We start from the raw sequence: 26,172 nt of genomic DNA, 5'->3' as shown, positions 1-26,172 counted from the left end.
CTGCGGTCCAACTCATCCCAAACCATCTAAATTGGGTTGAGGTCAGGTGATTGTGGAGGCCAGGTCATCTGATGCAGCACTCCATCACTGTCCTTGGTCAAATAGCCCTTACACAGCCTGGAGGTGTGTTGGGTCATTGTCCTGTTGAAAAACAAATTATTGTCCCACTAAGCGCAAACCAGATGGGATGGCGTATCGCCAGTTAAACAATAAGAAAATATGTAAACTGCCTACAAGAAGAAGCCTGTTTAAGCACCTTTTTAATGTCATATGACAAAATAATTGGCATTTGGGGTCCCGAGTGGCACAGTAGTCTAAGGCACTGCATCTCAGTGCAAGAGGCATCACTACAGACCCTGGTTCGATCCCGGGCTGTATCACAACTGGCTGTGATCGGGACAATTGGCCCAGCGTCATCCGGGTTAGGGGAGGGTTTGGCCGGGGAAGGCAGTCATTGTAAATAACAATTTGTTCTTACCTGACTTGCCTAGTTAAATAAAGGGTAAAGAAACAAAAAAAAATTGCTCAAGGCTGTAACTTTTCATTTTCTTAAAATGTATTTTCTGGATCAAACAATTTACATCTTCAGTGTACTTCCTTTGATAGCAGAGGTATGATTTCTGTCCAGACAGACAATGGAGTTGAAAAATAAATATTCTAAGAATCTAGCTATGCCATTGGGGAGTACAGGTACGCCTCACAGTCAAGAAAACATGGTTGTTTATCTAAAATTGTATTTAGAATTTTTACTTGAATTCTCTAATGTGGAACTGCCATGTTTATTGTGTGACATCTGCCTTCTCTGCTGTTCAGTTAGTGGTCTGCAATATTTTGTGTAAATGTCTGGAATCCTCAGAGTAGGTCTGCGATGAGGCCGTTGTCCCCTCTCAGGTGCCGATTTTGCACAGTCACACTCACTGGAATCTTCGCCTTAGCTGTCCGTAGAGGGAGGGAAGGGTGCAAACATGTTAACATTGTATGGGCCAATGCAATCATAACATGTTACTTACAAAGCGATTCATTTCCTACATCTATTCATGGAGAAGTATGGACTTGTACATGAATAATAATGCTCCGACTCACCTGCCTTTGACTCATGGGGAATGTTGTGTTGAGTGAGGAGAGCTTGCAATCTCTCAATCTCTTCCCTCTGTTTACGGACATCCTGTATAAAACAAGCATCCGTAGAAATGTAAACTAATACAACTTCTCAATGACATTTCATGTCTATGGATAGCTAAACTAGAGCATTAGCTGAACGCTCTAAATGTCAGGGCTTCCATTACTACTCATGGTCGCAAATGGTTTTGGATTCTCTCCAGTGAACTTACCTCATTGCATTTCTGCAAGGAATCATGTGTCTTTGAGGTAGTTGTGATATCCGGCTTCTCCTTTACCTTTTGGCTCTTTAGGAAACCAGCATCCTCAAAAATATCCCTCAGTAGATTATTGTAGCCCTGTAATACACACATACACGTTAGAGGACTTCTTAAGCGCTTTCAAGACAAGAAGTGAAACTCCAGAGTGGATATCGCCCAAATAGACCTGATTCCTATTTTCTCCACTAAATTGGCTTTCAAGCATCCGCCGACCCCTCCGTCTGGATTGAATTCCGCCTCATTGAAACTGATTAGGCCATCCCGCCTGCCGCTTTGTCTGCGAACACCTTTAAACTCCTGTGTAGTCCTACACTCATATAAGTGCTATGAAAGGGCAAGGTCAATGCCTATGTTACTAAGTAAAGTCGTACCTGCTCAGTAATGAGGTTCTCATAGCGGGCCTGTTCGATTTCATCCCATTCCATCTGCAGCTTGTCACTCAGAGTTGGGTACACTTGATGAGAGGACACATGTTTGACTTAGAACGTAAACAAGCACCATCTTAAAACGTTAATATTAAAATATATATATATTTTTTTTAAAGAGTCCCTGCTTTTGCTCGTCTTACCTAAGAGAGAATGTGGGTGGCATACAAGTGGGGTCTCAAAGCTTAGAGAATAAACACAGGTAGTGGGCTCTGACACTTGAGCCAACTTGCTACTTCCACCGCAGGTCAGAATGACCTAGTGAAACGAGAGAAAAAACTTTTTTTTCACAAAGAACAGTAACCGCAACATTCAACTCTGCGATGTCTTTAAAGGCCTTTCACAATGCTCGCTGACCGGGTTTGCACGTTTTACTCACAAACGCTCGCCAATCCTGCTTTGTCAATTGGCCTCTGGGAGGAATGAGCACAAGCAATTTATTACCTTTGTTTGCCTATTTTTATTCCCACAGGCATCTCCCTCTCTCATCCACATGGCCAAAAAGGTGTTGTTCACAATCTCCCACTCCTGCCAGATTCTGTTGGAAAGACAAAGGGGGTGTAAACTGATGAATGGAAATAATGTATTCACAGGATAACATGCTTCAATGAATCTTATTCACTTGATAGGATGAGTGCAGTTTGAAATTGTGTTGTGGAGAATCCACTCACCCCAGTATGCCACTGTAAGCGTTCCACCTGAATGACTGCTCATGCTGGGTGATGTTGTGGAATGGACAGAATTCATATTTATACCTAAACAAAATAACAACACAATGATTTATTTTCTACACATGTCATCTTGCAGCCTTGACTAGCGGTGAATCAAACAATTGGAAAACTGGTACAGAAATCAAAGATGGGTCCTAAACAGTTTGATCGAAACTTTGCCATAATGTTCACTGCAGCAATTAGGTGTTGATTTTGTAGGCGCTCATTTTCCCAGTACTTACGTGGACTCTATGTAACTGAAGCACTTTCCTGCTAGTCGGCGGAGATGTGCTGGTCCTATAAAGAAAGGATTAGAAATGTTATGAAAAGAGCACAAGTAAAAAACAGGGCTGTATGTATACTGTATACAGTGCTAAGTATTGTCATACTGAATGCATGCTAGGAATGGTCAGTTTAGACAGACAAGTAACTGCCAAAATAAAAGGAAACATTTGAGTAAATGAGGGATCTGAAGTATATTGAAAGAAGATGCTGCCACACAGATGTGGTTCCGGAGTTCATTGTTTAATTCACATCCCATCATGCTTAGGGTCATGTATAAATATGCACAGTTGCCCATTATTTTGGCTCCCATGGCTAGAAGAATAGATCTCAGTGACTTTGAAAGAGGGGTCACAAAGGAGCATAGGGGGTTTAAAGTGTGTGTGTGTGTGTGTGTGTGTGTGTGTGTGTGTGAGAGTCATCAGATCTCAACCCAATTGAACACGTATGGGAGATTCTGGAATGGCGACAGACAGCGTTTTCCACCACCATCAACAAAACACCAAATGATGGAATTCCTTGTGGAATAACGGTGCGCATCCCCTCCAATAGAGTTCCAGACACTTGTAGAATCTATGCCAAGGTGCATTGAAACTGTTTTGGTGGCTCAACGCCCTATTAAGACACTATGTTGGCGTTTCTTTTATTTTGTCAGTTACCTGTATATTCTTGATTAATCACATGATCTACCAGTGTTGACAGAATTAGATCATTACTTTGCAAGCACCGTCTCCTTTGCTTTCACAAATGTAAACGAGTTGGTGACGTATTGTGATTTAATTTGACCTCTGTATTAGGCGATTCTTTTTCCACTTGTCCTTTGATTACTGAGGAACAATGAAAAGGGACCAGACTACTGCGGTACCACTGCTGGTGAAAGTATCAATCTGTACTGCAATACCTATATAATATCTTATTGCAGTCTGCAGACCATAAAGTACTTCACCCAGTAAGTAATACGTATTCTTATTACCTGACACTGGGCCTGGAGTCACCTTGGGCTGGAGTCTACTTCCTTGGGCCAAAAAGGGATTGTTGAGCCTAGAGAAATAGGAGAGAACCACATTACACTGACTAAATTAGTATGTTTTATACCTTCATACATTTAACTTTTGAAACATATCTAAATGCAATTATAGAATAACATATGACTTACCCAAATGTATTTGGTTCCTCAACAATCTTCATTTTACCAGCAAATGAATAGGGGCCTAAAATAGGAATTTTAACAAGAATAAACCATCTGCATCCACACTAAAATTAGAAACATTTGAATAAGACCGAAGAGAACTTAGAAGCTATTGTGCAATCCTTTAAAGCACACTTTTTGGGATGGTCCTCCCTCTTTAACATTCAGAGCAAGAATTGAAATAATAAAAAATGAGTTGCTCCTACAATCAATTACAAACTGAGCATGTTGCCTCAATCTACCGCAAGGATTTTAAAAAAGATCAATGAACTGATCACTAAATGTATATGGAATTCAAAGCAACCTAGCATTGCCCTTGAGAAACTAATGATGTCAAAATATAAAGGAGGCATGGCACTTCCAAATATTAAAAGATATTACATGTAACAAGATAAACCGTATACTGGCTCTACCCACCAAAAGAACCCCCTGTTGGTTAGCAATTGAAGAAATATCCCACCCCATGCCACTTGGATATTTGGGAAGCATTCCCTATGCAAAAAAGGCCATCCAAAAATATCTGCTTCTTGGAATGTTCTTAAAATTGTTGGAAATAAATACGCAGTTTCCATATGTACCTCTCTCCAAGCAACCATCTGGAGCAATCCACACATATTAATCACATATCAGTATTGTGGAGAGGTTAGCTACAGATGGGAGTTTGGATAGTGACAGATTTGTATAAAGATGGTAAAACTATGGATCTGAATGAACGGAAGGAAAAGGCCGGCTCTATCAACCATTTTAGAATCATTCAGATTGTTCAGGCAGTCAAGTCGGAATAAATAACCATTTAAATATAAACATGAGTTTAAAGTATTGGAAAGTTTCATAAAGGATGTCCATTCCAAAAACCACCTGGCATCAAGTGTATAAATTCTTAAACGAAAAACAAGGGCACTACACACTTCCCTTAAGAGAGAAATGGGGTAAAAATGTGAATATTCATATACAAGTAATTGAATGGGAAAGGGTATGGAAAAACTGTTTTAAACCGTGCAGAATCTAAAACACAAATGGTTCAGTATAATATAATTAATAGAACCTACTGGACTCAAACATACACATGGCAAAAATGACAACCGACAGCAAATGTTGAAGATGTATATCAGATGATGCTGGGCTTGCGCATATGTTGGTCAAGTGTCCTAAACTGGAAACATATTGGAAAATAATATTCTCTATTTCTAGGAGCAATAAAAAACAGACTACACACAAATGCAGCCCTTATCTTGCTGGGAAAATACCTTAAATGCTTCCATGCTTAGGCCACTAACTCTCAAAGTTAAAAGGGTCATTTTAAGGCATTGGAAAAAAGACGAGCCGCCCTCATTTGCAGAATGGCTCCAGCTGTCAATGAATAGCCAACTGTAACATTTTTGAAAACTATTGCAAATGGACATGGAAAGTCATATGAATATGAACAAATACGGGCTAAGTTTGAAGCTACTGTCTTGAAGTGATTGAAAAACTGTATGTCATTTATAATTAATACTAGTGTGTATTGATACCAATTGCTAATATGTAATTGGACACAAATCATGCTCATAATGTGAAATTGCTCAAATGCTCATAGTTTGCCTAATTTCAGTTTGTGTACAATTGTATTATCTAAACCGCTGTGAAATATATTTTCAATAACCAAAAATATTGTGTTTTCAGCAGTTTGAAGCTGGTGTACAAAACCAAAAGTAAAAGAAGCAAAAACTAAACTTCAGCACAGGAAGTACAGAAATGGCGCATATAGAACATAACTACCGCTTCATATCTATTCTCAATGAGATTGACAGATCTATAACTCACATTGCTATGTTCATTTCACCAGGTCACCCAAAAAGTAGACATATTGCAGCTTTAATTAAAAAAGTTAAACATTTGGGCGACAATTTGTCAGCAGGGTTAATCATGAATATACAAGCATATACATGTACAATAAAATCTAGAGCCACATAATGTGAAAATATATACAGTACCAGTCAAAAGTTTGGACACACCTATTCATTCCTGGGTTTTTCTTTATTTGTACTATTTTCTACATTGTAGAATAATAGTGAAGACATCAAAACTATCAAATAACACATGTAGTAACCATGTAGTAAACAAAAAAAGTGTTAAACAAATAAAAATCTATTTGAGAGTCTTCAAAGTAGGCACCCTTTGCCTTGATGACAGCTTTGCAGTCTTGGCATTTTCTCAACCAGTTTCATGAGGAATGTTTTTCCCCAAAAGTCTTGAAGGAGTTCCCACATATGCTGAGAACTTGTTGGCTTCTTTTCCTTCACTCTGCGGTCCAACTCATCCCAAACCATCTCAATTGGGTTGAGGTCTGGTGATTGTGGAGGCCAGGTCATCAGATGCAACACTTCATCACTCATGATTACATGCGTTATTTCATAGTCTAACCTATTATTCTACAATGTAGAAAATAGTAAAAATAAAGAAAAACCCTTGAATGAGTAGGTGTGAGCAAACTTTTGTCTGGTACTGTATATATTTAACTGCTCTATATTTTGGTTACAATGTTTGAGTTCGCAATACGCTCCTCTAAAACCTAACCCGGAATAAACGTTGAAACGACAGATGCTGTTTTGTTTGAGTACATGAATTAAGTGAAAAAATACTTACTCAGCAGGGTAAGACAGAGCAGATACATCCATAGTAAATGTAGTATTCTAGTCGATGTATAATACATGATTAGTGGACTTTCATTTACTTCTTTACTAGCTATATAATCCGTGGCTATTTTTTGTTTGTTTTTCAGGTAGTGGCCACGTGACCATTAGGGAAACATGGGAAGAAGTCAGCTGACCATAATACACGGTCTGCGCGTGCGTGTTAGTGCTTCCTCGGTACACCGTGAGCACATGAAAAGTGAACGAAGTTGTTGTTTATACTTTTATTTAGTCAACTAAAGCGATACAATATAATCTCAAAACAAGAGGAGCGGAGTACACATGTTTTCTATGTCATCTTGGTAGCTTGCTTGGATGTTTACTTCTGTAGGACCAGTTGATTCAAGTGCTACAAAGTCAGGTTAACGTTACATTTCTTTCTCAGACAATAAACAGTAGGTAGAGAGAGTCTGACAGTTCTGACATGGGGCGAAAGAAGCAGGGTAAATTTGAGCGCCCAGTGAACAAGGGGAAAGATAAACGACACAAGATGAAGGGGAAATCTCTTGAGTGTTTCACAGAAGAGATGCATGATGCATTGCAAGGTACAGTATGCCTCTTCCCGAAACAGTATGTGTCACAGCTAACCAGTCATGTTGTGTGTATGTGTGATCATATAACTTCAACCTGGTCTCAGAGCATGTCATATTATTCTGTATGTAAATCCGAGACTCCATTTAGAATGATATGTTACGTTTAGTATGGTGTATATATTAATTTGTATGATCTGTTTTGTATGACATGTAAACTAATTACAATTCGTATTATCTGTTACTAGGAGTTAGTGGTTAGGGTTAAATTTCGGAGATAGGGGAAGGGTTAGCTAAAAGTGTTAAGGTTTGGGGAAGGATTAGCTAACATGCTAAGTAGTTGCAAAATACTTAGTAGTAAGTAGTTGAAAAGAAGATACAATTTTAAAGTTGTCCGTGATAAGATTTGTTATATGCGTAGCCATCCACCGTGAGCAACCACCCTCCTTTCGTTTGTTGCCTTAAGTAACCATCTGTCTTATGTAACCACACCAAACGTTAGGTATCATACTAAATGAAGTCCCTCGGATTTACGTATAGAATAATACGAAATGCTCTGAGACCAGGTTGGTAACTTGGTTGGTTTTTCTCGGTTTCAGCCAGCCTGCATCCTGATGATGCAGGGGAGGCTGCCCAGGTGAAGTTGCCCTGCCCCCTGGCCATGTGGGAGCTGGGCCACTGCGACCCAAAGCGCTGCACAGGAAGAAAGCTGGTCCGCAAAGGCTTTGTTCACAACCTACGCCTCAACCAGAGGTTCCATGGACTCATTCTGAGCCCCATGGGCACCAAATACGTCTCACCAGCAGACAGGTGAGTGATGCTTTTGACATGGCCAAAACCCTAAGCACATCATTACCACTAATAGATCAAAGGGCTGGATATAATTTGACCATACCTTTACCCTTTCACTGTCTGTGAGATCAGGACATGTTTAACCGACCACAACCATCAATTTCTAATCAAGATTATTGGGGCATATCGCAATAGTATATGCAAGTATTTGTGCTGTTGAAGTCAGAGTCCTGTGTTTTCCTTATTTTTTTTTAGGGACATTGTGGCTCAGAATGGACTTGCTGTCATTGACTGCTCTTGGGCTAAACTTGAGGAGACGCCCTTCAATAAGATGATAGGTAGTCATCCTCGGTTGCTACCATACTTGGTCGCTGCCAACCCAGTGAACTATGGGAAGCCCTGCAAGCTGTCTTGTGTGGAGGCTTTTGCTGCCACCTTCTGCATTGTGGGTAAGACATGAGCTATTCTGCAGTTAATTCATAACCTGAGGTGTCGTATCGCATTAACCTGAATAGAAGATTTAACACAAATGCCCAGTGGTCAGATGACGCAGATGCTAAGCTACAGGACTGTTTTGCACAGACTGGAATATGTTCCGGGATTCTTCCAATGGCATTGAGGAGTACACCACATCAGTCACTGGCTTCATCATTAAGTGCATTGGTGACGTCGTCCCCACAGTAACCATACGTACATACCCCAACCAGAAGCTATGAATTACAGGCAACATCCGCACTGAGCTAAAGGGTAGAGCTGACGCTTTCAAGGAGCGGGAGTCTAACCCGGACACTTATAAGATATCCCGCTATGCCCTCAGACGAACCATCAAACAGGCAAAGCATCAATACAGTACTAAGACTGAATCGTACTACACCGGCTCCGACACTCGTCGGATGTGGCAGGGCTTACAAACTATTACAGACTACAAAGTGGGGCACAGCCGCGAACTGCCCAATGACACAAGCCTAACAGACAAGCTAAATTACTTCTAGGATCGCTTCGAGGCAAGCAACACTGAAGCATGCATGCTAGCTGTGCCAGTAGAGATTATGGGGTCAAGTCCAGGCTATGTCGCAGGTGGCCGCAACCGGGAGACCCATGGGACGGCACACAATTGGCCCAGCGTCCCGGCAGGGATGTCCTTGTTCCATCGCGCACTAGCGACTCCTGTGGCAGGTCAGGCGCAGTGCACACTGACACGGCCGCCGGGTGTACGGTGTTTCCTCCGACATATTGGTGTGGCTGGGTTCAGTGGGCATGGTGTCAAGAAGCAGTGCGATTGTGTTTCGGAGGATGCACGGCTCTCGACCTTCATCTCTCCCGAGTCCGTACGGGAGTTGCAGCGATGGGACAAGACTGTAACTACCAATTGGGGAGATAAAGGGGTAAAAAATAATAAATAAACTATGTTTTTGGGGGAAAAAAATTAAATGCATGAGAGCATCAGCTGTTCCGGATGACTGTGTGATCATGCTCTCCACAGCCACTGTGAGTAAGACTTTTACACAGGTCAACATTCACAAGGCCGCAGAGACAGACGGATTACCAGGACGTGTACTCCGAGCATGCGCTGACCAACTGGCAAGTGTCTTTTCACTGACATTTTCAAACTGTCCCTGACCGAGTCTGTAATACCAAAATGTTTCAAGCAGACCACCATAGTCCCTAAGGTAACCTGCCTAAATGACTACCGACCCGTAGCACTCACGTCTGTAGCCATGAAGTGCTTTGAAAGGCTGGTCATGGCTCACATCAACACCATTTTCCCAGAAACCCTAGACCCACTCCAATTTGCATACCGCCTCAACAGATCCACAGATGATGGAATCTCTATTACACTCCACACTGCCCTTTCCCACCTGGACAAAAGGAACACCTACATGAGAATGCTATTCATTGACTACAGCTCAGCGTTCAACACCATAGGGCCCTCAACTCATCACTAATCTAAGGAATCTGGGATTAAACACTTCCCTCTGCAACTGGATCCTGGACTTCCTGACAGCCGCCCCCAGGTGGTAAGGCTAGGTAACAACACATCTGCCACGATGATCCTCAACACAGGGGCCCTCAGGGGAGTGTGCTCAGTCCCCTCCTGTTAATTTTTTAAATTTTTATTTAACCAGGTAGACTAGTTGAGAACAAGTTCTCATTTACAACTGCGACCTGGCCAAGATAAAGCATAGTAGTGTGAACAGACAACAACACTGAGTTACACATGGAATCAACAATAAACAAGTCAATAACACAGTAGAAAAAAGAAAAAAAAGAGTCTATATACATTGTGTGCAAAAGGCATGAGGAGGTAGGCGAATAATTACAATTTAGCAGATTAACACTGGAATGATAAATGATCAGATGGTCATGTGCAGGTAGAGATACTGGTGTGCAAAAGAGCAGAAAAGTAAGTAGATAAATAAAAACAGTATGGGGATGAGGTAGGTAAATTGGGTGGGCTATTTACCGATGGACTATGTACAGCTGCAGCGATCGGTTAGCTGCTCAGATAGCAGATGTTTAAAGTTGGTGAGGGAGATAAGTCTCCAACTTCAACGATTTTTGCAATTCGTTCCAGTCACAGGCAGCAGAGAACTGGCAGGAAATGTTTTTTGCAAACTATTACTCCCTGTTCCATGACTGCATGCCCAGGCACGACTCCAACACCATCATCAAGTTTGCAGACGACACAACGGTGGTAGACCTGATCACCGACAACGATGAGACAGCCTATAAGCAGGAGGTCAGAATCCTGGCCGTGTGGTGCCAGGATAACAACCTCTTCCCTCAACGTGATCAAGACAAAAGAGATGATTGTGGGCTACAGGAAAAGGAGGGCCGAGCACGCCCCCATTCTCATCGACGGGGCTGTAGAGGAGCAGGTTGAGAGCTTCAAGTTCCTTGGTGTCCACATCACCAACGAACTGTCATGGTCCAAACACACCAAGACAGTCGTGAAGAGGGCATGACAACACCTATTCCCCCTCAGGAGACTGAAAATATTTGGCATCGGTCCTCAGATCCTCAAAAGGTTCTACAGCTGCACCATTGAGAGTATCCTGACTGATTGCATCACTCTCTAGAATGGCAATTGCTCGGCCTCCGACCGCAAGGCACTACAGAGGGTAGTGTGTACGGTCCAGTACATCACTGTGGCTAAGCTTCCTGCCATCCAGGACCTCTATACCAGGCGGTGTCAGAGGATTGCCCTAAAAATGGTCAACGACTCCAGCCACCCTAGTCACAGACTGTTTACTCTGCTGCCGCACGACAAGCGGTACAGGGGTGCCAAGTCTAGGTCCAAAAGGCTTTTTAGCTTCTACCCCCAACAACTAATTAAAATTGCTACCCAGACTATTTGCATTGTCCCCCTCACCCCCTATTTTACGCTGCTGCTACTCTCTGGTTATTATCTATGCATAGTCACTTTAACTCTTACCTACATGTACATATTACCTCAATTACCTCAACTAACCTGTGCCCCTGCACATTGACTCTGTACCGGTACCCCCTGTATATAGCCTTGCTAGTTATTTATTTTTTAACTTATTTTTCTTAACTGCATTGTTGGTTAAGTAAGTAAGCATTTCACTGTAAGGTGTTGTAACCTGTTGTATTTTGCGTATGTGACAAATAACATTTGATTTAATCTATACAAATGAATTGGTTTTACCATCAGATTACTTTAGTAGTGTTAAGTGTTGGCAGTGTCATGATCAATCATTAATTAACATGTCTTAAATGCAGGTTTTCAGGACCTGGCTGTGATTCTGCTAAGGAAGTTTAAGTGGGGGACTGTGTTTCTGGATCTGAACAAGACTCTGCTGGATCGCTATGCAGCTTGTCAGTCAGAGGAGGAGCTGCTGGCTGTGGAGAAAGAGTACCTTAACACCCCTCCTGAGAAAGAGGAGTTTGGTAAGGTACTTTTGGAGAAGTTTGGGATCAAATCCCAGGAAATATTTGGAGTTGAGTGAGGGGTGAATGTTTAGCCATACAAGAAGGTGTTAAGACCGGTATGCCTTCGGAGAGAGCACTATTGATGTCATACATAGAAAGCTTAGTCTTTAACATATTTTACTTTGAGTGTTTGTGTATTTCTTCAGAGACTGTCTTGAACCAAAAATGTCTAATCCATTGTCTTTGCAGATCCATTCGATGTTGACTCAGGGAGAGAATGCATGAATCTCAACAGACCCCCTCGGTAATAAAGACCCATTGCTTTGTATTGTATTGAATTGAAAATTCACATTTGTTATGCAAACTTTGTTGGTAAATGGTATTGCATTTCATCTTTGTTTAGTGTTGCTGAGGAAGAGGATGATACAGAGAGTGATGGTGAGGAAGCTGGAAGTTCTGGAACATCAGAAGATGACAACGGTGATGTCAAAGAGGAAGAGGACGATGGGGGAAAGGATAGAGAAACTGGAGATGAGGAGGAAGAGCCAGGAAAGTCATCAAAAGTGCAATGAAAAATGTGGATATACTGGGGACTTTGAGGAGAATGGCAAGACGTATTCACTACGTGAAATTGAGTCCCTTTGTTTACTAAACATTGTGTGGGTTTACGTGGACACTAATTCGACATTAAACGGATTATGGCAATTGGCCAAGTATGGCAATAGTCATGTAAACAGTTTACTCTGTTTATCTTAATCGTCATATGGTTACAATCGAAGTAAGCATATGTCGATTAAAACACCTGGTTTTCTGATCAATATTTTGAATTATTAGGACATATAAACTGCGTTATCCTCGTTCTAGTAGTGTATTTGATTTGCCAGCACCAGTAGGTCAAGCCTCACTCTTGAGGGAGTGAAGTGAGTTTGGAAAAACTGAAAGTAGGCTATACATTTGGAAATACTTTTCAAGTACAAACTATATGTCCGAACTCAGAATCAAGTAGGTTTCGCAAAAATAACATGTTCTACCACAGCGACCGTTTATTTTGATTGGTGATTTTTATGCATTTATTTCTCATCAGATAGCCTGATTCCAGATGTGTCCATGTAAACAGGATTATTAGGGAAATCGTTCATTTTGCAAAGCATGTTAACGTTTTAAACGAACTATTAAATTAATCTGACTATCAACAATAATCGTATTATTGTGTGCATGTATCCTTAGACAGTGTCGATACATTCTTAATTCAGTCAAATTGAATTGACGAGTATTACATTGAATTGAATGTAACGCAATTACGCATCTTAATACATGTTTATGTGTCAATTATGTGAGTTAAAAAAATAGGATATTGTAGCGAATTTAACCCAACACTTAGTGACCTCGTCAAGGTGTAACGGTTAAAGTCTTGGTTTTGACGGTCGCTGAACCTGGGATCGAGTCCCGGTCAGGGCTACACCCTGAATTCGCTACACTGGCGTCAGAAGTGTGGCAATCGGTGGTGTGTCTGTTATAGAGAATCGTGGGGACACGTTCTCACAAAGAAGGGGGTAATGTAGCCACCTCGACAAGAGATGCATAACAGTTAAGGTGTCAGGGCTATTCACCGAATTCCCTACAATATGAACAAGAAAAGTAGCAGAGATGGGTATTCAATGACATAGGCATCAACAGCAAAGAGAAGATATTGAGTATGAAAAGTGTGTGGATGGTTGAAAATATATCTGAACATGGGTTGTACTTGGACATACTAAGTTTCAAACATTTGAAAGAAGACCATGACATGAAGCATCTGCAGTGTGAATACTATATACAGTAAAGGCCTATTATTATATAGCCGTAACGTATTTTGTATGCTGCTGGTTATTAGTTATGCAATACAAAGGCGATTTGAAATAGGCTTAAACTAGACGTTTTAGAATTTTTCCTGAAACGACTATCGCCGTCTTCATATTGACGAGGTTCAGTCGAAACGATGCGAAGGGGGCGGATACAGGGAAGTAGGCCTATCATCTTCTGTCTTTGCGGTAACATTGTTGTGGAACGACGTCACAGCTGGAAAAATGAAGGTGCAGAGGCAGCCATTAATGGAGGTTCTGTAATCATTTTTTCCCAAATAAATACTAACGGAAAACTTCCATGGCAAGAGCTACAAGTCAAATAGTGAGTATTGGCTCTTTCATCCGAATTTCAATTCGAAGCCGTTGCTCAAGATGTATTGTTTGGCGGCAGTTTGACAACCTTTTCGATGTGTTAGGCCCTCATTTAAAACAGCGCAGCAGTACGAGGACCTCTGACTAGCTAACCAAAACATTTCGACCAGTTACAAGGAATAGTCGAAACGACCATATGCCAATATATTTGCACCTTGGTGAACTTCTAGTGAAATGGTTTGAAAACGTGCCCCAATGTATGGATGGAAATGGTCGCTTTAACTGCTTTTTTCGTCCTTATTCTATCTAGTTTAGCCAATCCATTTTCACGGATTCCAGTGCCAATGGGCTGCATTGGCTAACCTAGCATGAGGACGAAAATTGCCGTTTTAATGAAATACTGCTAACGTTAGCTAGCTTGATTAAATCTTCTCGATTTGACAAATTGTAGTGGGACAAATAGTAACTAACGGTACAAGACGCGGTCCATCCCTTTGGGGTACCCAGCTAACGTTTCCAAACCTTTTTTTCCACTTCAAGTTCACGGAGCTTGTTTGACTAACAGTTAGCTTGATTACTATTACTATGTTGGGTTTGTTAGCAAATATAAACATTAACTTAACGTTATAGCTAGGTAATTTTACATTGTTTGAAATGTGGTAACGTTAACGACTACGTAGATACTTTCGGCTATTTTGGCTAAATTAGCTAGTTTGTCAATGAAGTTATCCTGCCAGCATGCTAGCTCGCTTTACTTTTAGCTAACGTAAGTGAGTTGAATTCCAGGTTGTTAGCCAACCAGCCAACTTGGCGGTTGACTATCCAACACAGTAACTTTGCTAACCGTTGCTACCAAGCAAAGCAAAGGGATTGCGAACTAGTTCATGTTTTCAATATTTAGATTTTAAAATGGCTAACGTTAGCTATACCGCTAGTGGGCAAGGGCTAACGTTAGCTATTTGGAAAGTAACTTGATATCTAGATAGCTGTGTCAACTTACTACCACTAGTTAATTAGGTAGGACGCTAACTTGTTGATACTTGAAGCGTCAGCTCTAGAATTAGCCGATGCTAACAAACTAGTTGGTTACGTTAGCAGACTGAGACCCATGTAATGTCGTATCCTAGCTGCATAACCGAATCAATACGATGTAACGTTAGGTAGTTCGCGGATGGATAAGGAACCAATCTGGCCACACCTTGTTGTGTGTCGCGGTCGACGAGCTACAGTAGCTGCTCGCTCGCGATTTCATTTGTCCGTGTTAGACTAATAATAATAATAAATGTCTCCCCTTTGATAAACTGCCTAACTAGCTGAAAAAGCTAGCTAGCTTCTAATTTCCCAGCCTATACTGGGTAGCAAGCTAACGTTCGCATGTTAACTCGGGTTACAATTTTGTATTGGATATTTATAAAATCTAAAGCTTTTCATTTGGCCGGTGATAGGTCTTTAGATAGTGCGTGTATGTTTGCCATTTTAAAGATCCTGAACATTCGTGATGCTTGCTTACTAAAAGAAACAACCGTTGGGCGTCCTCGCTCACATTCGCAAACTGTTATCCAATGCTAATTTGTTTAAGATTAGCTAGCTAGTTAATGACAGGATGATAGGCGGGATGCTAGTTAGCTATTTGCTTAGGAAAATGCACCACATGATAATTGTTTTTTGAGCACCAGTCAATAAAAAAATATATATATTGTCATGAATTTAATCGTATAAGCATTTGGTGTCGACCATTTGACGTCTCTCACTGGAGGACGTAAGTGGGATTTTTCTTCCAGGGAAAGGGTTGGGTCAGGAGTGTATCTACTTCACATTGTCTTGTCAACCTAGATAAATCTCCACCCCATGTGATTAAATTGCCCCATAGTGAGCATAAGGTATGAGGTCACTTACTGATCATGATGACCTAAATAGCTAGATGATTCAAGAATGTCTACGTTATATTAATGTCATTTTTTGTTGCCTTGAAGTTTTGCCTCATCCTCAACTAAGCATGTCTTGAGTGGAACGAGCCCAAGGTTGTAAATAGAACATAATGCTCTTCACCTGTGCTCAGACTTGGGCTTGGAGCCCTGCCAGGCTTGGAGCCCTGCCAGCTATCCTTATTTTCAAACACCTAGCCAACCTGTCTCCCAGACATGACAAAATGTATAGAAACAACACATGACTCAAAAGTGCAAAGGAAATACTGTCCCCTGACAGTGGGGATTATTATTATTTTTTTTTTTACCTTTATTTAACTAGGAAAGTCAGTTAAGAACAAATTCTTATTTTCAATGAATCAGGGGCAGAACGGCAGGTTTGTACCTTGTTAGCTCGGGGATTTGAACTTGCAACCTTCCGGTTACTAGTCCAATGCTCTAACCACTAAGCTACCCTGCCGCCCCAAATTAACATGTCTTTATTAGATTCCCTCATGCACATGTCGACAGTTTAGTACAGTGTGCTTTCCTGCACATGTCTAGGTTGAGTTAGCCTGCCTCCTTATGGGGCCCTCAGACCCTCCAGAGAACAGAGATTGAGCTGTTTTTTCACACCTACACTCTTAAAGAACTGTAACTGAACATTGCATAGCGTAGCCCTTTACACTCCTACCCATATACAGTTTGAAAATGGCTGTGTGCCTAAATTGGCTGTACAGTAAGATATGCTATACAGGACTTCAGAGCTCAGGGTCTGCGCTTCACAGCGCTGTATGGGTTTTGACTGACAGCCGTTCTGAACTTGAGTGCTGCACACCGCAAGAAGTTGCCTCCATCCCCCCTGCTTATTGGAAACGGTTGTAATAGTTTTTTGTCTGAGAGAGGGAAATGCTGTTAATTAAGAGGAGTTTATGTATTTGGAATGATGAGAGGTTGAGGATAATAAGTACATTTGTCATACAAGCAAGCCAAACACCCTTGAGTCCAAATGTGCATTTCACATTTCTATATCATAAAACTCATGTAATATACAGTGTCAACGTTTATGATCACTACGTTTGATGTACTGTTAAAAGATGACATGGCTTTATACCTTGGGTCATTCTGAACAGAATGAGTCTGTTTGACCACGCATTTGAATGACCGAAAATTTGACCACGCATCTGAATGACCTCATGACTCCATTCTATGCGCACCACAATTACAATCTGCCTCTAGGAATTGCCTTGTGACAGCCTAACAATGTAAGATCCTATTTTCTTAATGTTGGCGGTATTACTAGCTTTCAAATGATGCTCACCTTACCCAGATTGCGATTTCTACTGGACTGTTTTTGGATTGTGTTAACAACATTCATTGTGTGATGTAGGGGATACAGGGCTATGTTCCAAACAAAACAAGTGTGCATGCTCTAGTTCCTCAATGGCACAGCTATGATCGCATTATTCTTATCATGTTACTGAATGTATCCAGTAGAGGTTGACCGATTTAATCGGAATGGCCGATTTAATTAGGGCTGACTTCAAGTTTTCATAACAATCGGAAATTGGTATTTTTGGACACCGAATAGTCCGTTTTTAAATGTATTTAATTTAATTTAAATGTACATTTTTTACACCTTTATTTCATCTTTATTTAACTAAGCAAGTCAGTTAAGAACACATTCTTATTTTCAATGACGGCCTAGGAATGGTGGGTTATCTACCTCGTTCAGGGGCAGAACGACAGATTTTTACCTTTTTACCTTGCAACCTTAGTTAACTAGTCCAACGCTCTAACCACCTGCCTCTCATTGCACTCCACGAGGAGACTGCCTGTTACGCGAATGCAGTAAGCCAAGGTAAGTTGCTAGCTAGCATTAAACTTATCTTATAAAAAACAATCATAATCACTAGTTAACTTCATCTTGTTTTCGAGAGGATAGTTTTCGGATTTGACCATATTAATGACCTAAGGCTCGTATTTCTGTGTGTTATTATGTGATAATTAAGTCTATAGAGCAGTCTGACTGAGCGATGGTAGGCACCAGCAGGCACGAAAGCATTCATTCAAACAGCACTTTTGTGCGTTTGCCAGCAGCTGTTTATGACTTCAAGCCTATCAACTCCCAAGATTAGGCTCGTGTAACCGATGTGAAATGGCTAGCAGCTGTTTATGACTTCAAGCCTATCAACTCCCAAGATTAGGCTCGTGTAACCGATGTGAAATGGCTAGCTAGTTAGTGGGGTGCGCGCTAATATCGTTTCAAACATCGCTCACTCTGAGACTTGGAGATGTTGTTCCACCTGCTTTTGTGGAGCGATGGGTAATGCTGCTTTGAGGGTGGCTGTTGTGTCGTTGTGTTCCTGGTTCGAGCCCAGGTAGGAGCGAGGTACTGAAGTTACACTGGCAATACTAAAGTGCCTATACGAACATCCATTAGTCAAATGTTAATGAAATACAAATGGTATAGAGAGAAATTGTCCTATAATAATTACAACCTAAAACTTCTTACCTGGGAATATTGAAGACTCATGTTAAAAAGAACCACCAGCTTTATATGTTCTCATGTTCTGAGCAAGGAACTTAAACATTAGCTTTTTTTACATGGCACATATTGCACTTTGTTTTTGCATTATTTAAACCAAATTGAACATGTTTCATTATTTATTTGAGGCTAAATTGATTTGATTGATATATTATATTAAAATAAGTGTTAATTCAGTATTGTTGTAATTGTCATTATTACAAATACATTTTAAAAAATCGGCCGATTTGAATCGGTATCGGCTTTTTTGGTCCTCCAATAATCGGTATCGGCGTTGAAAAATCATAATCGGTCGACCTCTAGTATCCAGTGTATTTTCAGATTTCGTTATCAACAAATGTGGCAAAAAGTACAGTCAAATGTAAAATGCACATAAAATCAATTGTAATGTTTGGATTGAGTCTTATCAGGTGAACGGTTGTGTACTCATCACTATTAGTCACATTTTTTCCATAATCTCTAAACTGTTCCCATTTAATTGCTACCATGGTTATGCATCTGCTTTCAATATTTCTTCTGTTAGAAACATTTCAATTTAGCCCTATCCACATAACCCTTTACACTACACACATCGCACCGAATGTGGATTTCCCATTCATCTACCGATTGTTCACTGCACTGTTGACATCTGACTTCTGACATTTTCATGCGTTTATACATATAAAATCAGTTTGCACTGTCTTCACAAGTACTCTCGGCAGGAAAACGCTACTGGTGTGTTTGAGACGACATTAAACATCAAATTTGATTGGTCACGTACGTGTTTAGCAGATGTTATTGCTGGTATAGCGAAATGCTTGTTTCTAGCTCCCAACAGTGCAGTAATATCTAACAATTTCACAATACACACATCTAAGTAAAGGAATGTAATTAAGAATATATAAATATTTGGATGAGCAATGTCAGATCGGCATAGACTAAGATACAGTATATACATATGAGATGAGTAATGCAAAATATGTAAACATTACAGTGACCGGTGTTCCATTATTGAAGTGGCCAGTGATTTCAAGTGTATTTATATAGGGCAACAGCCTCTAATGTGTTGGTGATGGCTATTTAACAGTCGGATGGCCTTGCGATAGAAGCTGTTTTTCAGTCTCTCGGTCACAGTTTTGATGCACCTGTACTGACCTCACCTTCTGGATGATAGCGGGGTGAACAGGCAGTGGCTCGGTTGGTTGTTGTCCTCAATCATTCACATAACTGAGAATGATTGAGCAAAAAAATTGATGATTTAGATGGCCCCAAGTCTAGACAGACAATCATGCCTATGCTGTGGGTAAGTCACCTAATGTCGCCCTATTCTCCTCTACCTTACAGTATGATGTTGTGCCCATTCAATCCAGCGTTGTCATCTGTTCCTGCCCACATCCATCAATGGTAAGAAATCAGCCCGACTCCTGCTCGCCACTTGGTATCCCAGGCGCAAGTAGCAGCCACTGTCCTAGCATGGATGGCCCCACCTCTGAGTCCCGGGCTCCGGGCAAGCCTACCAGCCAGGGCTCCGAGCTCCGGCAGGCCCCCCAGCCGCGCAAAAAGAGGCCAGAGGACTTCAAATTCGGCAAGATACTAGGAGAGGGCTCGTTCTCAACCGTATGTAGCCTGCATTCCATTTTTACTTACGAATTAGTCTCAGATAGATGGTGTTATACGCAAGCATTTTTGTAGTCATATACTCCAGTGACTCAACTTGAATTAATGTTTATTGTAAAGGAATGGCTGAGTAGTTTCAATGGATTTTAAATTAGTCTGGCACCTCATTTACTATGGTGATGAAGTGGTCTACTGCTTTAGTTGTAGAAATATATTTTCTTCAAACATTGTATATTTTTTTCTCTAGGTTGTCCTTGCAAGAGAACAGGCAACGGCAAAAGAATATGCAAGTAAGTTGAAATGTAGGCATTCACGTCGAACTCTGCTTCCATGTGCAATGCCTGTTTCTCTTCAAAAGGTAATTTCTCAGGTTAAGGAATGTCAGACGTGCAAAGTTTCTGTTTATCGTGTTTTCTTTTCTGCTATTTACCCTCAACTTCACTCCTAACTTTTCTCTCTTCCAGTAAAAATTTTGGAGAAGCGGCATATTATGAAGGAGAACAAGGCACAGTACGTGAAAAGAGAAAGGGATGTGATGTCAAACCTAGATCACCCATTCTTTGTCAAACTCTACTTTACATTTCAAGATGATGAAAAGTTGTGTATCCTTTAATAAGATGAGACCACGATGACTCTGGGCCTGGCTGCATCACCCACTTGCTTAGCAACTTATCTTGTCTGTATGATTAAAATGTTTTGTCTCTTGTTTGTGTTCCTTTGACGTGTAACTTTCCTTAACAACTTGCTATCAGATTTTGGCCTTAGCTATGCTAAGAATGGAGAGCTTTTGAAATATATTCGCAAAATCGGTTCTTTTGATGAGACCTGTACTAGATTCTACTCGGCGGAAATTGTTTGCGCACTAGAATATTTGCATGAGAAGGGGATTATTCACAGGTAGGAAATGTCTGAACCGGTAAGCCTGTCATATGTTACAGGATATTCTAGTTCAATTTATATAATACATTTTAACATGACATTTACAATATTTGTATGAATAACTAGACTTGTAAACTTGCTGCCACTTAACACAAATGAGCCCTTCTTGCTATGCCATATTCTGTTATTGAAAATGTAGGTTGACTAGGTTCCCTCACATTTGCTTATTTTGTCTTTCAGAGACCTGAAACCTGAGAATATTTTACTGAGCGAAGACATGCACATCCAAATAACAGACTTTGGAACAGCGAAGCAATTATCTTCCGATAGCAAACAAGGTAGATGTTTATCAACAGGAAGCAATAATTGCAATTTATTCCTCCCTGAACATTCCCTTATTTGATGTTTTTAGTTTAATACCCAAATTTGATCTCTTTACAGTTTTGATCAGTCACATCCTCTTATTGTTTTGCAGCGAGAGCGAACTCCTTTGTAGGAACTGCGCAGTATGTGTCTCCAGAGCTGCTGACAGAGAAATCTGCTTGCAAGAGGTAACTGGGATTCGTGGAGTACCTCTTCATAACTCACTTGGTTTTCTTCTACTCCTTTTCAGTGTTGTGCCAATGCATTGTTTTCCCATGCAGTTAGTGAATGTCGGTCCTTCTCCGATAGGATATCACATTGATATCAACTGGTTGTGTGTTTCAGCTCTGACCTCTGGGCCTTGGGATGCATAGTCTATCAGCTGGTGGCTGGGCTACCACCCTTCAGAGCTGGGTAAGTAGAGCACGATGTCTGCTTGTGGCCTCTCTCACCTTTTTTTGTTTTAGGCTAGTACTAAACTTGTGATAAACTCACCTGGATATTATGTTTTACTTCTACTTCACAAACTGTCCTTCTGTGCTTACTTCCGACCAGAAACGAGTACCTAATATTCCAGAAGATAATCAAGCTGGAGTATGAATTTCCAGAGAAGTTCTTCCCCAAAGCGAAAGATCTTGTTGAACAGCTTTTGGTAGGTCTTGTTTTCATCAATATATTCAATATATAAAGTATTTCTGTAATATGAGCACTGTAGTACAGGATTCTACAACATGTTATGGTGAATCTCTCCATTATCCACAGACTGGATTAATAAATTGTAGTAAGATTAAAAGGCTATGGATCAGTGTGTTTGTGTATATTAATGCGATTCTGTTTCTCTCAGTCGCTGGACCCCTCCAAGAGAATCGGTTGCGAGGAGATGGGAGGGTACGACCCCCTGAGGGGACACCCGTTCTTCGAGACCATCTCCTGGGGAGACCTCCATGTGCAGACGCCACCCAAGCTCACCCCCTACCTGCCAGCCATGTCTGAGGATGACGAGGACTGCTATGGAAACGTGAGACACTTCCACCCATACTTAGAACTTGGCAACATGAAACTTGGCCACCGTGTCATATTGGCTTGTGGTGATTTTTCAAGAATCCTGTTAATTCATAGGATCTATATCTTTGTGCCATGCAAAAGCCCATGCAATAATCCAACTAACCATCTTCTGCCCTCATCTCCTGTATTTCCCCAGTATGACGACCTCCTGAGCCAGTTCAGCAGCATGCAGGTGGCCCAGTCCAGCTCGTCCCACTCGCTCTCAACGCCTGAGACTATTCCCCCAGCGCCGCAGAGGTCCAGCAGCAACATCGAGCAGTACATCCATGACCTGGACAACAACTCGTTTGAGCTGGACCTGCTGTTCTCCGAGGAGGAGAAGCAGCTGCTGCTGGACAAACAGACGAGTGGAAACCCCTGGTGAGCCCCACTCTGAGGAACTCTCTCATTGCAATTATTATTTTTTTAAATTCGGTTTGACCATGAACATTTGACGTTGGAATGTACATTGATAGTTTGAAGTGTGTTGTAAGAACTTTTGTTTACAGTGCTTAGCTTTGCTTGGAAGTACTTGCTCATAACCCTTACTATTACTGGCTTACGCAGGCACCAGTTTGTTGAGAATAATTTGATCCTGAAAATGGGCCCAGTGGATAAACGAAAGGTGAGTGGAAGCCAAATTTTTACATCACATCTCCAGAGTTTTCATAGTAAGTAAGTTCATAAGAGTATCACTTTGAACTTACCAAATGTTTAGCTGTTGACAATCAGGAGCAGTGTTTGTGTGTAGTTTCACTTGTTTGAGCTGAAGAAAGCTGATTCTAGGTCAGCAGCGAAGGGGAATACCACCTCTGGTGTGTAATGCCACTCTTAGAACTAGCCCCCTCTGGTGGTGATCTCATGCCATGTCTCATGATTCCATTGCAGGGCCTGTTTGCTCGACGGAGACAACTGCTCCTCACTGAAGGGCCACACCTGTACTACGTGGACCCTGTCAACAAGGTCCTGAAGGGGGAGATCCCCTGGTCCCCTGAGCTGCGTCCAGAGGCCAAGAACTTTAAGACCTTCTTTGTCCACACGGTAAATGTTAACTGCAATTAACACTTATTGACGACACTGTAATGACTGTAGAAAAAAGTATACTGGCAAAAAGCAACAGTTTGTAGCTTCAAACTGACATGAACACAAACTCTGGCCTCTTCTGACTATATTGACTTTCTCAGCTTTTAATGTTTTTTTTAAATTTGATCTTTGTTGGCATTTATTTACAGCCCAATCGAACATACTATCTGATGGACCCGAGTGGAAATGCAGACAAGTGGTGTAAGAAGATCCAGGAAGTGTGGAGAAAGATCTATCACAAGCACCAAAATCTTGGCCTATAGGAGAGCAGTTCCTCCTGCGCCACTCCTTCCTCCTAGCTCTGAGGCCGATCACGGAGCAGAGTGACACCCTCCTGAGTGCCCTTCACAGCAATGTAAAAAAAAAAAAAAAAAAAACTATTTTAGAGACGCTAGCATCTATGGCATCTAGACCTTGTTTATTTTCCTTCTCTGAAATAAGCAGAACCAATAGGGAGAAAAAAAGACCATGGGATTTAAGGTTTGCTTTGCTTGTTCTTTGTGCTCTCTGTGAGGCTTCTAAATGCATTTTTCCATGTGTTGATGTGACTGCTTCCATGCACATCGGCATCTTGTATATTCTGCAAGGGAAAGGGAGAGGACAGGCTTGTCTGTATAATTCCACTGGCATACGGTACCATTCGGACCACCTGAGTGCAAGGACTGGTTTCCTTGTTCAACCACAAAACACAATCCAGCATCACTTGTATACCAGAGCCTATCCCAACACAGTATGACACTCAACCCAGTTCTTAATCCAACATTGTATGCCTCTGTGATCAGACCTGAACTTCACACACACATACTCCATACTTAGAGCAGACTATTGCCTGTTTCAGTATTGCACTGCAACCAGGCACTAACCAAATAAACTATATTTTTAGTCTGACCCCCATTGTCCACAGAGTATAATATTTTAATTGGTTTTCAAGGCTCTTGGTACTTAATGATTGCAGTTCAGTTTGGGTCTGTAGGTTAATGTTTCGGAGTGGATCGCTGGTCCCCAAAGTGAGGCGTAGCTCTGCTTCAGCATTGGTTCTCCGTAGACTGAGACGAGGACAGTCCCTAATAGTAGATCCATTACATTGTCAATACGGGGTAGGTGAACATGCCACTAGCTTGTACTCTCTTATAAGACCTGCTTAGCTTTCCTGCACGGCCAGTTTTGTAGCTCAGCTTTGTCTGCTTCTCTCCCAGGGCACTGGCGACGTAGTTTTATTAAAGTTAAGGTGGGTATTTTGACTGCATTGGCAACCATGGCTAATATTATTGAATTATTTGGCTGTTCTTTACCATTCACTGGCTATTTCTTTGTGGTTTGAATACTTTTAGTTTTTTGGGGGTGGGGATTGTCGGTTCATCTTAAGTATGTCCTGTTTAAAACTAAATCTAATGCTGACCACCATGTTGAACAGCTTTGGTGATAAGGAAAGCATCAACAGAGCATTACATCCATAATACTATACTATCATTTCTTGGAAGCAATCACAGTAAAGCTGTAGTCCCAGGGCAAGTTGGCAGCTTTGCCTTGTTTGGGTTATCAAGGTTCATTGGGAGTGTTCCTATGGTTTTTCTACAACGTGATACCTGGCCCAATTATGGCCCATGTATCAAGCGATTGATTTGCCTTTTGTGACTGGAGCGAGTGAATAGTAGCCGCGGGCCTCTGGTTTGGGCTGAACGTGCTTTGATGTCAGCTAAATGGTATCTGATCCAAATAAGAGATGAAATTGCTGTATCTATCTCTCTAAAGTAAGGAAACACTATAGAAAGTGTTTGCTCTCTTGCTAGACTTTTTTTTTTTTTTTTATCAAGTTGGGTGGCAGTCGGTTACATTGTATGTAATACTCTACCTGGTTTGTAACCGACTAGAACTGTGATGTACAGACAATGTATTATTGAACTCTGAAGCAAGAAATGCAATGATATTAGGATACAGTTTTTGTATTTTTATTCTTGTATAAGGTTATTTGATGGCTATTGTTTAGCCTCTAGTTCATTCTGTGTTATTTAAATTCTAATATATGAATCATATTTGGATTGAAGTCATGTTCAGGGGCCATGTTGTGTATGTATTGAGATGTAAAGCCTTTGAATGTGAATAATTATTGTAAACTATAATATTTTACAGCTTTTTTTTTCTTACTATATCATATACATTTTCTATTTGCTCAGTAATTTAATCATATTTCTGATAATTTAATGAATCTGTTCATTCTCTCTCTGATTATTTGTGCGCTAGGTCAGTAGTTGAATGATGAATTTTCCACGTAATGCTTGGTAGTCCAGTAATTAAAGCATGTAGGGATTTAGGCATACAATAAAACCATGCCTCTTGTCTTCTGTTACAACCAGACATAATACATTTGTAATGTTTCAGCAGTCATGCATCTGTCCATCAGTTTTCTGCATAGTGTTAAATTGATACAATATAAAGGCTTGCAAGAAAGTGTTAAAATTCCAACATAGCTGTAGAAATGTAAGTAGGTCTACTGTATCCTGATTTCAATAATGTTGTGTACATTGATAGGAATGTTATGTATTTCAGAGATACGTTTCACATTTTTCTGCCCTTAGCTCACTGCATATTATGCTATAAGTGGTGTGGTAGGCCTCTAGTAGATGGAGGAAAAGGAGTGGTATCGCCTGGGGTGCATTCAGTTCGATTAAAGGTATGCTGCGTTTCGTAACTGCTTGTACTGAACGACACGGCCCCACGTTCTTGAA

The 26,172-nt window shown here is 41.0% G+C and overlaps 3 protein-coding genes across 3 annotated transcripts; 2 read left to right on the top strand and 1 right to left on the bottom strand.

Moving 5' to 3' along the window:
• Positions 1 to 551: 551 nt before the first annotated feature.
• Positions 552 to 6,666, bottom strand: gnptg (N-acetylglucosamine-1-phosphate transferase subunit gamma). Its single transcript, NM_001165061.2, is given in 11 exon segments — positions 552 to 935; positions 1,084 to 1,165; positions 1,332 to 1,457; positions 1,751 to 1,833; positions 1,948 to 2,062; positions 2,249 to 2,342; positions 2,476 to 2,559; positions 2,757 to 2,811; positions 3,770 to 3,837; positions 3,953 to 4,007; positions 6,611 to 6,666. Coding segments are annotated over 11 exon segments (873 nt in total). The 5' UTR covers positions 6,639 to 6,666; the 3' UTR covers positions 552 to 852.
• Positions 6,667 to 6,810: 144 nt separating this feature from the next.
• tsr3 (TSR3 ribosome maturation factor) lies at positions 6,811 to 13,072 on the top strand. The gene is made up of 6 exons (XM_021565158.2): positions 6,811 to 7,202; positions 7,787 to 7,997; positions 8,235 to 8,428; positions 11,724 to 11,891; positions 12,123 to 12,177; positions 12,277 to 13,072. Exons 1-6 carry the CDS (start codon positions 7,082 to 7,084, stop codon positions 12,443 to 12,445), a joined length of 918 nt encoding a protein of 305 aa, XP_021420833.1. The 5' UTR covers positions 6,811 to 7,081; the 3' UTR covers positions 12,446 to 13,072.
• Positions 13,073 to 13,835: 763 nt separating this feature from the next.
• pdpk1b (3-phosphoinositide dependent protein kinase 1b) lies at positions 13,836 to 25,771 on the top strand. Its single transcript, XM_021565152.2, has 14 exons — positions 13,836 to 14,039; positions 19,805 to 20,077; positions 20,325 to 20,367; positions 20,542 to 20,679; positions 20,830 to 20,974; positions 21,197 to 21,294; positions 21,432 to 21,507; positions 21,665 to 21,733; positions 21,875 to 21,971; positions 22,164 to 22,337; positions 22,521 to 22,744; positions 22,931 to 22,988; positions 23,252 to 23,404; positions 23,596 to 25,771. The coding sequence occupies exons 1-14, from the start codon at positions 14,016 to 14,018 to the stop codon at positions 23,707 to 23,709; spliced, it is 1,686 nt and encodes a 561-aa protein (XP_021420827.1). The 5' UTR covers positions 13,836 to 14,015; the 3' UTR covers positions 23,710 to 25,771.
• Positions 25,772 to 26,172: the final 401 nt, after the last annotated feature.

The sequence above is a fragment of the Oncorhynchus mykiss genome, chromosome 16 (assembly GCF_013265735.2).
Source record: "Oncorhynchus mykiss isolate Arlee chromosome 16, USDA_OmykA_1.1, whole genome shotgun sequence".
Taxonomy (NCBI): Eukaryota; Metazoa; Chordata; class Actinopteri; order Salmoniformes; family Salmonidae; genus Oncorhynchus; species Oncorhynchus mykiss.
This window is presented reverse-complemented; position numbering and strand designations above follow the sequence as displayed.

Excerpts from the sequence above, each read along its gene's own strand:
- tsr3 (XM_021565158.2), top strand. The coding sequence starts at position 7,082 with ATGGGGCGAAAGAAGCAGGGTAAATTTGAGCGCCCAGTGAACAAGGGG. Across the intron at positions 7,203-7,786 it reads GATGCATGATGCATTGCAAG|CCAGCCTGCATCCTGATGAT; the intron begins GTACAGTATGCC and ends TCTCGGTTTCAG. Across the intron at positions 11,892-12,122 it reads TCCTGAGAAAGAGGAGTTTG|ATCCATTCGATGTTGACTCA; the intron begins GTAAGGTACTTT and ends TTGTCTTTGCAG.
- pdpk1b (XM_021565152.2), top strand. The coding sequence starts at position 14,016 with ATGGCAAGAGCTACAAGTCAAATA. Across the intron at positions 20,975-21,196 it reads GAGAAGGGGATTATTCACAG|AGACCTGAAACCTGAGAATA; the intron begins GTAGGAAATGTC and ends TTTGTCTTTCAG. Across the intron at positions 21,972-22,163 it reads ATCTTGTTGAACAGCTTTTG|TCGCTGGACCCCTCCAAGAG; the intron begins GTAGGTCTTGTT and ends TGTTTCTCTCAG.